Raw genomic sequence first — 12,205 nt, 5'->3', positions numbered from 1 at the left:
CATCCAGCAATATTCTCGTAATATACGTGTGATTTACCTCCTAAGGATATTGCATATCATAAAGCGAAAAGCATCGCATACGGCGCGTTAGTTTTATTACGTCGTGTGTAAATATGCATGTATCGTATAGTTATGTATATATATATACTTGTACAGTTTGTCTCGCGGGGAAAATACATCACAGGCAAAAAGTATTCGCTATTTTACCTGTACAATGTAACATTCACGCGTTTGCGTATAGACGTATATATTCGCTGCAGGCTACCTAGATACGAATGCGACGGGGCGAAGGGGATGATAATTTCGCACCCTCCTCTTCCGCCGAAAGGATCGAGAGAAGGGGGTTTCAGTTTATTTTACCCACCTCGCGGCGATACAGCCTCGATTAATCCAATTACCCATTCAAAATCGTTTGGCTCTTTTGTCTTGTTTATATACGTACGAAATTTGAATCGCTCTGCGGTGTGTGAAGTTTAAATTTAAATTTGCAGGCTTTGTACCAAGCACAAGGCAGAAAAAAACACACACACACACAAAACAAATATGCCCTTTTATTCAGTTCAGTTAGAACAGATTTAAAAATCGGAAATCAGTCCCGTATTTGCATATCGATTCGGTCGGTCACCTCTGCCATCCAGCTCTTTGTTGATAGTCCATAAGGGGGTTTAAAAATGAAGGGGATAAAATTAATAAATAAAAAAATGAGAAACACGAAGAAATTTTTGTTACAAAATACCGTACTTGGTATATTGATCCGCAGGCACAGCCGGTATGCACACTTCCGATGTTAATAAACGTGACGGAACGTGTATACTTTATATTTACAACCCCCGCACGAGCTAGCCTAGCACACAATGTGCGCATCCCGCCACGTAATTTATATTACAACAAACTTCAAAGTTCACGTGACGTTGAAACCTGAGCGTACAAGTATAGGTATATAAATTGATGCGCGGGGCCGTGTGTTATTGGGCCGAGCTGGCATTAAGCGGGTACAATGAAGGTGAAAGTGAATTTAATCGCGTTAATTTATACTTTAACCTGTCGTGGAAAACGATATATCCGTGTAATGGGTATTGTAAAAGAACGAAATGACGTGAAAAAGTGTTGGTTAAGCGTTGCTCTTTACAATTGCGTAGGTAACGAGTGAAATTCAGCCCTCGGTTGCCGTTTCGGTTCTTTAAACAGACGAAAATACTTATTTTTACACACAGCTGATTCCCCGTTTCAATCCTCGGGGCTTTTTCGGAGAATCCTGATGGGATGTTTGAATCTAGGTCAGATTAACCAGAAACCAACTCTCGTGTGTGAACATAAAAATCCCGTACCTGTGATACCTGGTACGTTAGTTATGGTTAGCTGGCCAAGGTGGTGGACAAGCAATGAAAAAATCATTGTGGCTCAATTTTAGAATGACTTTTACAGGAGTTGGCTTTTCAAAGTAGGAGTACGCTTCGTTCATCATGGTTTACTAAATTTCAGACATTGCTGCTTAATAGTGCGAAGTAACGATTTTTCCAAACATGCATCGTTGAAGTATCCAAGGCTACTAACTTGATCCGCATCAATGCGACAGAGATCGCGAGAGTCGAAGTTCAAGGATCGTTGAACCAGCTTCCCAGTTCCCTTGGAAAACACGTTATAATTCACTCAATTCCCAGCCGTTCCGCGTATGCTTGGATTAATGCCGCACCCTTGAGTCAGCTCAAGAGGAAATCAGATATGTACACGGGAAAAAGAAGTGACACAGTTTCCTCGGAGTTACCCACGTCTGTCTGTAATATTATATCAGCGGAGAACTGGATCAGAGAAACTCGCAAATAAATTACTTTCGTTCCGATCTGCAGTTAGAAAATTCAAAAATATAAAATGAGAAGATAAAAAGTTTTTTTTTTCTTGTTTTTCTCTCAGGCTCCTTGAGTCACACGGTTATCTTTCAAACGGAAATGAATACCCACCGAAATTCAATGTTTTTTTATACCCGCAGTCACGTGTAAGCGAGATATGTGCTTAGCTTGCCTTTTCCCAGAATTTTCCGCATCCTCGTTCTCTCGTGTCGTGTAGGAGCTTGGAATGGGGGAGAAAACCGGGAAAAAGAGGAGCAACGGGGATGTGGATACCAGCTCGCTTCTTTCGTTACGATTGTAAATGGCGGACGCGTTGATCGGGCGGATCGCCGTGGGCGGGTGCAGCAAGAAATTTCCATAATGCGGTGTTACATCTTGAGGAGAAGAGGCACGTATGCAAAGGGTGTCCCAAAATTTACGCAAGATGTGATTTTTAATAAAAATACAGGCTTGTCATTAAAATCTGTACATTTTTTATTTATTCGTGAAGTATGATGCAGTGTGGAGTTATGTGCATGGAATAGCGTATCGGGTAAATGGGCGCCACAGCTTTGCTGACACGTAAGCACACTTTTGTTGAAATTTTCCACGGCCGTTTTGCACAAATGCGGCTGAATTTCGTTGATAGAGCGCTCAGTTTCCTCATTCAAGGCGTGGGCGGTCGTGGGCGGGTTGGCGCCAGCCTTGTAGACTTGAAAAAAACCCAAAAAAGAATGTCCAACGGCGTTAAATCGCATGATCCGGGCGGCCGATCCTGATCACCAAAACGAGAAATCGAAGCTGCGGGAAAGTTTCAAGAATAGATTGCGTATGTGTGCCAGCAAATCCGTGGAGGCCATACACACAACCCTGTACCGTATACTTTACGAATAAATAAAAAATGCAAATTTCTTAGTTATAAATCTGTGTGTTTCTTTGAAAATTACGTCTTGCGTGAATTTTTCAACACCCTTTGCATACGTACGTACATGCATACGGGCCGAGTGGAGAGTCGGGATTTTAAGAATATGGCGGATGTAAGCTCTCTTCGCGAGGCGGCGCGTTATCCGAAATCTGCCCCGGGCTTGGCGAGCTTTACCGTCGTCCCTGGCAGCCGTAACTCATACGGATCTTGTATACACGAAAGGGCCGCTATGCTCCCTCCGCTGGATAACTAAACACCACTTTTAGAAACATGCGCCTTCTTTCTTTCCCCTGTATATTCTCGTGTTTATTGCTCCAGCCGAGAACCCTTGGAAAACGAACCTCGTCTCCGTTTCCTTATTCCCTTTTGGGAGGACGCGCGGCAATCGTAGCGAGAATCAGTTACGGGCATACGCGTGTACCTATATTAGGGTGTCGAGGAAAAAAATAATTTGCCCTTTTCCACCTTGGAACCACCTAGAAAGTTTGGTAAGGCTAAAGGAAAGACTCTGTCGAAAGATGAGCGTTCCACGTTACGTGGAAGACTCCGCTCGGTCGATTTTTCATTTTTATACATTTTTTTAAATTTATCGAAGTATCGTTAATAACACGTTTTTTTCCACTGCTTACATCAATCGTTATATGAATTTACGTTACAAGTAATACCGACACTTGTAATATTTCTCCAGTCGATGTTTGAGATGTCGATCTGACGACTTTTTCATTACTAATTCAATTTCATAAGTTAGGAGAATAAGATACGATATATCGTCGGTAAATAATCAAATTGGACTGCGATGAGAACGGAGGGGAAAAAGATAAACGTTATAGCCATTATAATTGCGAAAATCATATGTAGAGAAAAAATTGTAAATTGATGATGAAAATATGACAGGGGTATGATTGTATAAATTTCTCAAGTTATTTTCTTCGTATACCTGTACATTTATTCGCTTTATTATACGTAAGGTATATGATATACGATATATAAACGATAAACTCTCATGCTTTTTACCGTATAACTTTCTTACACTCCCCTATATACGTATCATATACATATACCGCATGCATGTATGTACACATAACGTCAATTTGCCCAAGTTATAATGGAATTTGTTTATTACATTATTATAACTTATATACGCAGCTGAATTCGAAAGGACCGATATTTCATACAAGCGTAGGAATAATTGTTTTTCTGGTCTCTCTTTACACAATTTTGGAAGTTAAAGTTGAATTATCGACGGAGAAAGCCCGTCCCGACCCAACATTATTATGTGTGTGTAAATATCGTTTACTTAATCAACTTTTCAGCCATCGAGATCCTGCGCCGCGTGCAGCTGTATACAAATGCATAAACTAATTTCGACTTTCTCTCTCTTTTCATTTTCATGTTTCGCATCATCCTGGGAATCGGACATCGTTCGTGATCGTGTTTCTCTCTGTCTGTCCTCGAAACTGGTGATGGTGAAATTGTCAACGATTGGTGATGGTCTGGTGTATACAATTAATCTCAACACGATACATCGAATAATCCGTGACCCTCCGTTTTTTCCCCCCTCCGATCCCTGGCTTTTTTAAACACTCGCCGTTCCGAACGCGCCCCTCGCGAAAACAAAAAAATAAAATAAAAATCACAACGCTTTCATTCCCCGTAAATATGAATCCGATGTAAAAAAACAAAAAAACAAAAACAAACATCCAACCTCTGGATAAAAAACGGTGCGCTACGCATTGAAAATAAAATTATTCGTCCAATTTTTCCACCGCACAATGTACCTTATAATTGAATTGTTACTCATATACCGACTAACTAACAAACTAACTATACATACGGCCAATTAATCACCGCTGACATGAAACGTGTACCGGCTTCTCTTTTGCTCCGCTGTAAAATGAGAAAAAACCGACACGCTAATAAAAACCGAATTTCCGTGACTTTCTAACCGAGCAGCCCTTTTATCAGGCACACTGAAGACCTACCAGCGGGCTGCATGTGACGAAGAAACAATGACGCTGAGATGCCCTCCGGGAACAACGATATCAGTGACGCTGGCACAGTACGGAAGAGCAGGGGTGGCAAGTGTCAGTAAATGTAGCACACCGAGTCCGCAGGCTGTAGAAAAGGAGCCGACTCACACCTGCCTTTGGCCCCAGGCACTGGAGGTAAGTCTCATGACGGAGCATATGTTATTCATACGTTAAGTCCTGCCATAACGGACATATAAAGCCGGTTCTGCGTACAGTTTCCGATACCGACGTTTTACCGATATCTTACCCACTTCACAGCTCAGACACAAACCCTTTTCTTACGGTGGAGTTTGTCACCACACTGGTCAACTTTGTCGATCATCGAAATAATATCTTCCGCATAGCGCTCTACGTTACCATAGCTTGTGTCATCGACGCGTGTCGAGCAAGATCGATACTTTGATGAAGGTAGAGCAGATAAAGATAAGAAGCAATCGACGATGATGATAAAATGAACAATGATGACCAGCGATAACCTGAACTCGAAAAAAAGGGTTTGTGTCTGAGGTATGAAGCGGCTAAAATGTCGGTAACGTGACGGTATAGGAATCTGTACGCAGAACCGGCCTTATACATACATGTATAACTACTCGGCATCGCAATCGATGTAAGCAATGTCTTCCTTGTGGGCATCACGTGTTCCGCGGAAAAATTATCTTCAATCATTTCGAGCTTCGCGGGAAGAGGGGAGGAGGGGGAGGGGGGATATGAAGAATTTCGCGGAAAAAATAATTAGGATCGAACGATACATGTTTGATGGATTATTGTTCCCGAGAGTGTATCCTATACGTTCTGTTGGGGAGATTTAATTTCCGAAAGGTTCGATGTTCATAAATTCTCTACCCGCTATTCTTGGGTATACAATAGAGGGCATTTTCTTGTTAGATGAAAATCTCCCATTGGCAGGTATGGTAGATGCGTAGGCGTGCTAGTTTCGTGCAGTTCGCTCAACGATACAGAGATCAGAAGAGAAGACCCTTGTAAATTCGAACCCTTATAAATTCTGATACAACAAATAACGCCAGATCCCTCGGCTGAGTCGGGCGACGGTCTTTGGCCTTCGTTCGTTCGGTCGAAAAGCTAGATCCTTGCGAATTTTCCATTTCAATGTAGGAGCGAGCGTTAACCCATTGATTATGAAGAAAATTTCACAAAATTCATTTGATTTGAGGTTATTTATATTGGGGAAAAAACAGGACCTTGGAGAGCACCTGTTATGTTAGGAGATATTTTATCTTCCATTTTTTTTATAGTACTGCGGTGACCTTGTCGATTTGATTATTTCAATCGGCGTATATAAAATTCACCCTCGAGAATCTCACCGCGTCTTGGGAAAATTAGTAGATGACTAAATATGTATAGACAATTGCCTTGCTGTTTACTCAGCTCGACTTAGCGGCGGCATAGACGTCTTTTATTTCTTTCACGCATGTTTTGTACGCTGACAATTTCCAGCTAAATTATATATACCAGCTCGAATAGATTTATCCAATTTGCGTTTACTTCTCATTCTGTATTTGCACAACTCAATCAGTCTTTCTATTGACCAATTTTTTATGAATAGATCTGAGGCTTTCTACGAACTTTACAAACTGTTTCGATATTATATTTCCTTTTTCGCTTTTCACCATCCTCGCAGAGTTTGCAGGGTAAATTTTTTTTCGAAAGTTTACTTTAGTTACCTTTCTCTCTCCGTCTCTTCTCCTTGTTCTTTCATCGATTTGGTAAGGAAAACATAATTTGATATCGATGTGAAATTCCTTTTCCTTCTCTTTATATTCTTATTATCGTCAAATTTAATATCCGTCTCCGTTATTATTATCAGGTAACTTCTTTCTCTCGTTTCCGTTTTTATTATTTTTATTATTATTATTGTTATTGTTGGTGTTGTTATTATTATTATTTTAGCAAATTAAGTCGAACGGGGTGATTATTAGTTCGTATAACTTGCGACTCGCGTATTCGTAAATTGTAAAGTAAACTTCTCCCCGTGGTTCTTTTTTTATTTATCGCATAGACAACTTGCTTTTATCGATAATAAGTTAGAGATTTTCTTGGGGTGTGCGTATATACGTACCAATCTATATACGACATACGTAAGTAGAATACGGTACAATGGAATCCGTCGAACAGTCTATCTGTCGAGAGAGAGAGGGGGGGAGAGAGAGAGAGAGAGAGAGAGAGAGAGAGAGAGAGAGCTTAATTTCGTATTTCACGTTTCAGTGCTGTCCAAAGGCGAACATTGCTCGATAAATTCTGCGCCCTTGGAAATCCTTGATCATTATTACATACCACGGTGGAAATAATTTGGCAGAAATGAAAAAGGAATTCAGTTGGGTTGTATAACCCGTCGTAAAGCAGCTAGATCGAAGAATTATATTATTGTCCTTAGAAACGACGAGAGCATCGATATAATAACGTAAACTCGATTTTCACTCCCTCGCAATTTCGTCACGTAATATCTTCTCCTGCACTGTTGTTTTCACTCCGAAACGTGTCATCGAGCTCGATTCGAGGTTTCTCGGCTAAAAGCCCGCGGGTGTAATCCATGTTTCGGGATTCCCGTTCCTCTCTAATTTTCTCGTCTCTTCCGGCGATATCTCGCTTATAAATATACGCGCTATTTCTCAAAAATACAAGTCGGCATTTCGGCCTCGTTCGAGCAGCCTGGTGAAAAATAAAGCGAGGCCATGCAGACAGACATTCGCTCGATGTTTGAGAATACTTGGCGTTCTGGAAGGCGTAGGGAAAAGTGAATAAGCGATGTAAATGGCTTAAACCTACCCCCAAAATTCAACCCTCGCGTGCACATACGCCCACTGTACGAGCTATCAAATTGCATTATTAAACGAACGGTTGAATCCACGCGTCTATCTGCCTCCGTATACGTATACCTCCCCCTTTCTGACTTCAACGATGTTGTTTTATCATTAACCAGATATTTCCCAACCGAGTATATTTCCGTGTTGTTTCGAATTTGGATAACGCTTTGAAAAGTATTTCATTCGAACCCACACACGGCTGTCTTTTTTTTCTCCCGCATAACGAAAATTTTTCGTACGAATTATTCCATCATCTCTCACCGGTGCTCGAGGAGGAAATTCTCGGGACAATTATATACCTAAAAAAAGTTTCGCAATTCGGTTCGAGTTACACCCACTTCTTTTCTCCGAATGCCTGAAATCATCACCGGTTTATATATAAAAATACACTCTGGGATTGTTTTAATTTTCTTTACTTTATTTCGGAATTGTTGTACACTACAGCAACGTTTGAATAGCGGAAGAGAGGTTGGAGTACCTCCTTGATTATGGAGACGAAGGAGGTTGAGGTGAAATCGATAGGTACAAAAGCCGGCTGCTGCGCTGCAGCTTCAAATATACGTATACGCTCGTATTTCTCATTGGTTCGTTGTTCAAAGTTTTTCAAACAGAATTCTACGCAGTTTCTCTCCGCTACTCGCTATTATTCCCGACATTACGTGCGGATTTCATATCGGTGTTCTGTTCTTTGCCAATTTTTCCACTGTTCTAAAGTGCGCTTCTCTCGTCCTGATCAAAGGAACGTAACGGGGAAAAGATAAAAAACCAAAGGCGGCGCCACTCCTACACGTGGGTGCGTATACGCTGGTCGAATCGATGAAAATATAAATTTTATCACAAACTGTGGAAGCGTGGGATGAATCGCGGATATCGTATCGAGATGACACGAAAAAACCTGCTTGAAGGTTTTCGGAAAATATTGAAATTTGAGGGGGAAAATTTTTCCACTTTAAAGCTAATCTCGTTATACATACGCACTCGTGAATGTGCCAGGCGGATATTTATATACTAGGTATAATATAATGTCGGAACGTATAATAATACACTTGAGCGAGCATTAAAACTGCGTAACGACTTCCATACACGAGGAGGGAGTGTTGGTTACGTGCTAATGATATTGAAAATCAGAAACGGATTTCACGCTGCTGGTTCATAATTTGCCAATATCCAATAACGTCGGAGGTTTCGTTCAATTAAACATAATAATTACACATTATGCAGAGTTGTAACATGGCTGCTTTTCCACCCTCGGGCGCATACACTTCAAGCGAGATTAATTAATCCAAAATTATACCACGCGATTCGCTGTAGGTGAACGTCATTTTTTTTGCCAATCATAAACGAACAAAAAAAGCCAGTTATTGGAGATTCCTCATTAACGAGATTGTTTAATTAACGATACGCGTATGAACCGATAAGCCAGTCGAACGGGTGGTCTGAGTGACGCGTTAGTACTCCCTGTTGCAGACCGTCGTGGAAGCCTGTCAGAAGAAACGCCAGTGCAAATTCAACACCAGCCCGGAAACATTTCAGGGTGATCCTTGCCCCGGTCTACCGAAGTACATCGAAATCGCCTACAAGTGTCGGCCATGTAAGTATGTGATATAATTTCAGACAATTATTATTGTCAAATTACGAACTGTCATTAACTGTACATCGCACAGCGCTGGATGCATCTACGGAGGTTGGAAAGGTGATAATTACGAGAGAGACGGAACTTTGTATGGGGCATTCCACGTCAAATTGACAGCCCATGAACCTCACCCCCTTCGATTCTGATATCTTTTTAGTATGATGTTCTTACCAGCCCGAAAGGGCCTCGGGAATTTTTATCACACTTTCTTCAGCTGCTGGTGAAATTTTTTACAAAATTGTAAAACCGAGTATGAAAACACCATTTTCGAAACATCTCTTGAAAAAATTCACACCGATTCTATGATTTGAAATGTGATTTTTGAGCAACACACGATAATGGGATCTCAATGTTTACTACTTTATTTGCAAGCTTCTAGTTATTCCATGTCGGTGTTGTTTTTGCAATTTTTATTTTTTATATGCCTTGATCTAAACAGATTGCAGAATCGCATTACTTTCACGATTCCGTGATCTGTTCAAAAAAACAAAAAGATCTCCAATTCCGACATGGAACAACTAAAAATTTATTTAAGAAAAACATTAAATATTGAGATCCTATTATCATGTGGTGCTTGAAAATCACATTTCAAATCATAGAATCTGTGTGAATTGTTACAGATTGTTAAAAATGGCGTTTTCGTAATTGGTTTTTCGATTTTTTTTTCAAATTTCACCGGTGGTTAAGGAAACCTGAAAAAAATTCCGGGACCTTTTTGATTCGGCACGAACATCGTGCACCAAAAAATGATGAAAGTCGAAGAGGACGAGGTACACGGGCTGCTGATTTGACGTGGAATGCCCCGTACACGCACATTTATCGCGTTACGTATCGAGGCGATCTCTGACGATATAACGAATTTGCGGCGGTCATGTCAACCGTCCGGCTTTCGGTCTGGCGTCAGCAGCCGCCGCTCACCTCTCCATCTACCCTGCAGGATTGGTGGTAACTTTGACACGTACAACACCGGGTGCACGTCTGCTGCTCACCCGCTGACATATCGCTACGGCACGAGAGCGTCGTCATGGCCCCCCTCACCTCGTACAACTGCCCGCCTACCCTGCAGGACAATGTTTAATTACCAATCGCTAATCACGGGCTTGAAATTACGACTCGCGCTGGTCGAGCCGTGCGATCGATCCTTGGGCGAGAAGGGAGAAGACTCAACTTTTCAATCTCCCGTTTTTTTCTCGTTATTCCTTTTATCATCATTCTTCTCTTATCTTGAGATTGATTGAATATTAACAGGTAATCCTGGGGGGTTGGACAGCTGTCCGTCATTTTGCACCGAACGAAAAGAGGATTGAAAAAAAAAAAGAAAAGAAAAATTGGAATAGATGCAGCTGTGATTTGGGCGAGTGTTTCAGGCAGCGGTATAATCCCGGCGTATAGCTGCTAGTGTTACTGCAGACGTACGTTGTTCGCAAGAACGAGCTCAAAATTAGTCTACACACCGCGGCTCCCGCGGGAATGTATTCTAAGCAAAAAGCGGGAACCAGCTGTGACGATGTTCCGAATATGCATACCGAAATATCATACGTTCTGTGAATTGTCACAGTGTAACATTGGCGCCTTGCGGCGTTGTAGAAACAAATGTGGTAGGCTGCCCAAGTCGCTGAAATCCCTTCTCTTCTTACTCTTTACAGACGAATTCAGAAGCAAGGTTGCCTGCGAGAACGACGCCGTGAACCTCGTCTGCAACCCGGGAAGCAGAGTAGCGATTTACAGCGCAGCTTACGGCAGGACCCAGTACGAGTCTCTGCAGTGTCCACAGCCGCTCGGTGTGCCGGATGAAAGTAAGTAGTAGGAGGCGCCCTGCGGTCGGACGGCTATAGCCGGAGGTCTTCTCCTCCGACGCCGGTAGCTCGCAATCTAGATGGTTCGAGGCCAGGGAGGCGTGAGATCAATTTTTGACAAAGGAACCGAAGGAAGGTGCAGGGTGGCCGCCTTGTTACCTGTCCCGGCTACCCAGCAGCTCCTTCTTCTCCACCCCCATTTCTCCCCCTCGAACTGCTCCGAGGTAGAATCTCGACGACGCCGTTCTCACTTCTCACCTTCTTTCCCGCGGAGGACACTCAAGATCCACGACAATGAGGAACAATGAACCGGTACCCGGTATCGAGCCACCCTATATAATGGCCCTTCGGAGTCAAGCCTCAATTGGCGGCCTCCAATCGTCGGTGACTTCGCCCCCGGGAACGGACTGCCCATGTCGCTCTGATCCGCGAACTCGGCACCCACTCCCCTCCTCTTTCCTCTTCGCCGCACAATCAACTCGATCGACGCTGGAGGCTGCATGCTTTCACCTCGACGGGCTTGCATTCGCGGCTACCTTGACAAGTGTCCTCGTTATATATTCCGTTACCGATTTCAGCCTGCCTGATGAGCCACGCTACGGAAAGGGTGATGAACCTTTGCCATGGGAAACGGAGGTGTCTACTTACCGCCGATAGCCAGACCTTTGGAAAACCCTGCAGGCCGGAGAGCAAGGTCTACCTCAAGGTCGTCTACACTTGCGGTGAGTGTCTCTTTCAGCCTTCGTGTCCGCCGACCCGAATCCAGCCATTTTGAGATAGCCACTCGAAAGGCGGAAGCTCTTATCCCCGTCCTGCGTTGTACCTACGTGCTTCTTCCGGCTGTTCGTCCTCGTTATCATTCCAACGCGGAGAATATACCGTCCGTGAGAATGAGAGACGGAAACGAGACTCGGCTGATCGCTGTTTCAAACTTGTACCGAGTGCTTGACGATTTTGGGACCAGACCACCGAGTCAACTTACAAGGCTTTGGTTTTCACTCTCGCGTTCAAACCACGCGGCGCCGCAATATCAAGCCAAGTATATACACGCAAGTTCGTCTCGCCTCGACTCCAGTTTACCAATGCGCATTGATATTTCGTACCGTAATCAGCTTTGCATAATTAGGATACTTCCCTTTGATTCCGTGCAGCTCAATGTTTGATTGCTCTTTG

General features: G+C 42.9%; 1 protein-coding gene across 5 annotated transcripts in view; it reads left to right on the top strand.

The window, feature by feature from the left end:
• LOC124223251 (protein eva-1 homolog C) overlaps positions 1-12,205 on the top strand; it is an 82,642-nt gene that overhangs the window by 44,702 nt on the left and 25,735 nt on the right. For 3 of the 5 annotated variants that reach the window (XM_046635038.2, XM_046635037.2, XM_046635041.2), the window contains 4 exons: positions 4,705-4,916; positions 9,056-9,194; positions 10,883-11,032; positions 11,611-11,754. In XM_046635038.2, the coding sequence (XP_046490994.1) occupies positions 4,705-4,916; positions 9,056-9,194; positions 10,883-11,032; positions 11,611-11,754 (645 nt within the window). The remainder of the gene's footprint in view (positions 1-4,704; positions 4,917-9,055; positions 9,195-10,882; positions 11,033-11,610; positions 11,755-12,205) is intronic. The other 2 variants (XM_046635039.2, XM_046635040.2) reach the window with 2 other exon arrangements.

Source organism: Neodiprion pinetum, chromosome 7, assembly GCF_021155775.2.
Source record: "Neodiprion pinetum isolate iyNeoPine1 chromosome 7, iyNeoPine1.2, whole genome shotgun sequence".
NCBI classification, from domain to species: domain Eukaryota; kingdom Metazoa; phylum Arthropoda; class Insecta; order Hymenoptera; family Diprionidae; genus Neodiprion; species Neodiprion pinetum.
The sequence above is the reverse complement of the archived record's forward strand: the minus strand, read 5'-3'. Positions and strand labels throughout refer to the sequence as shown.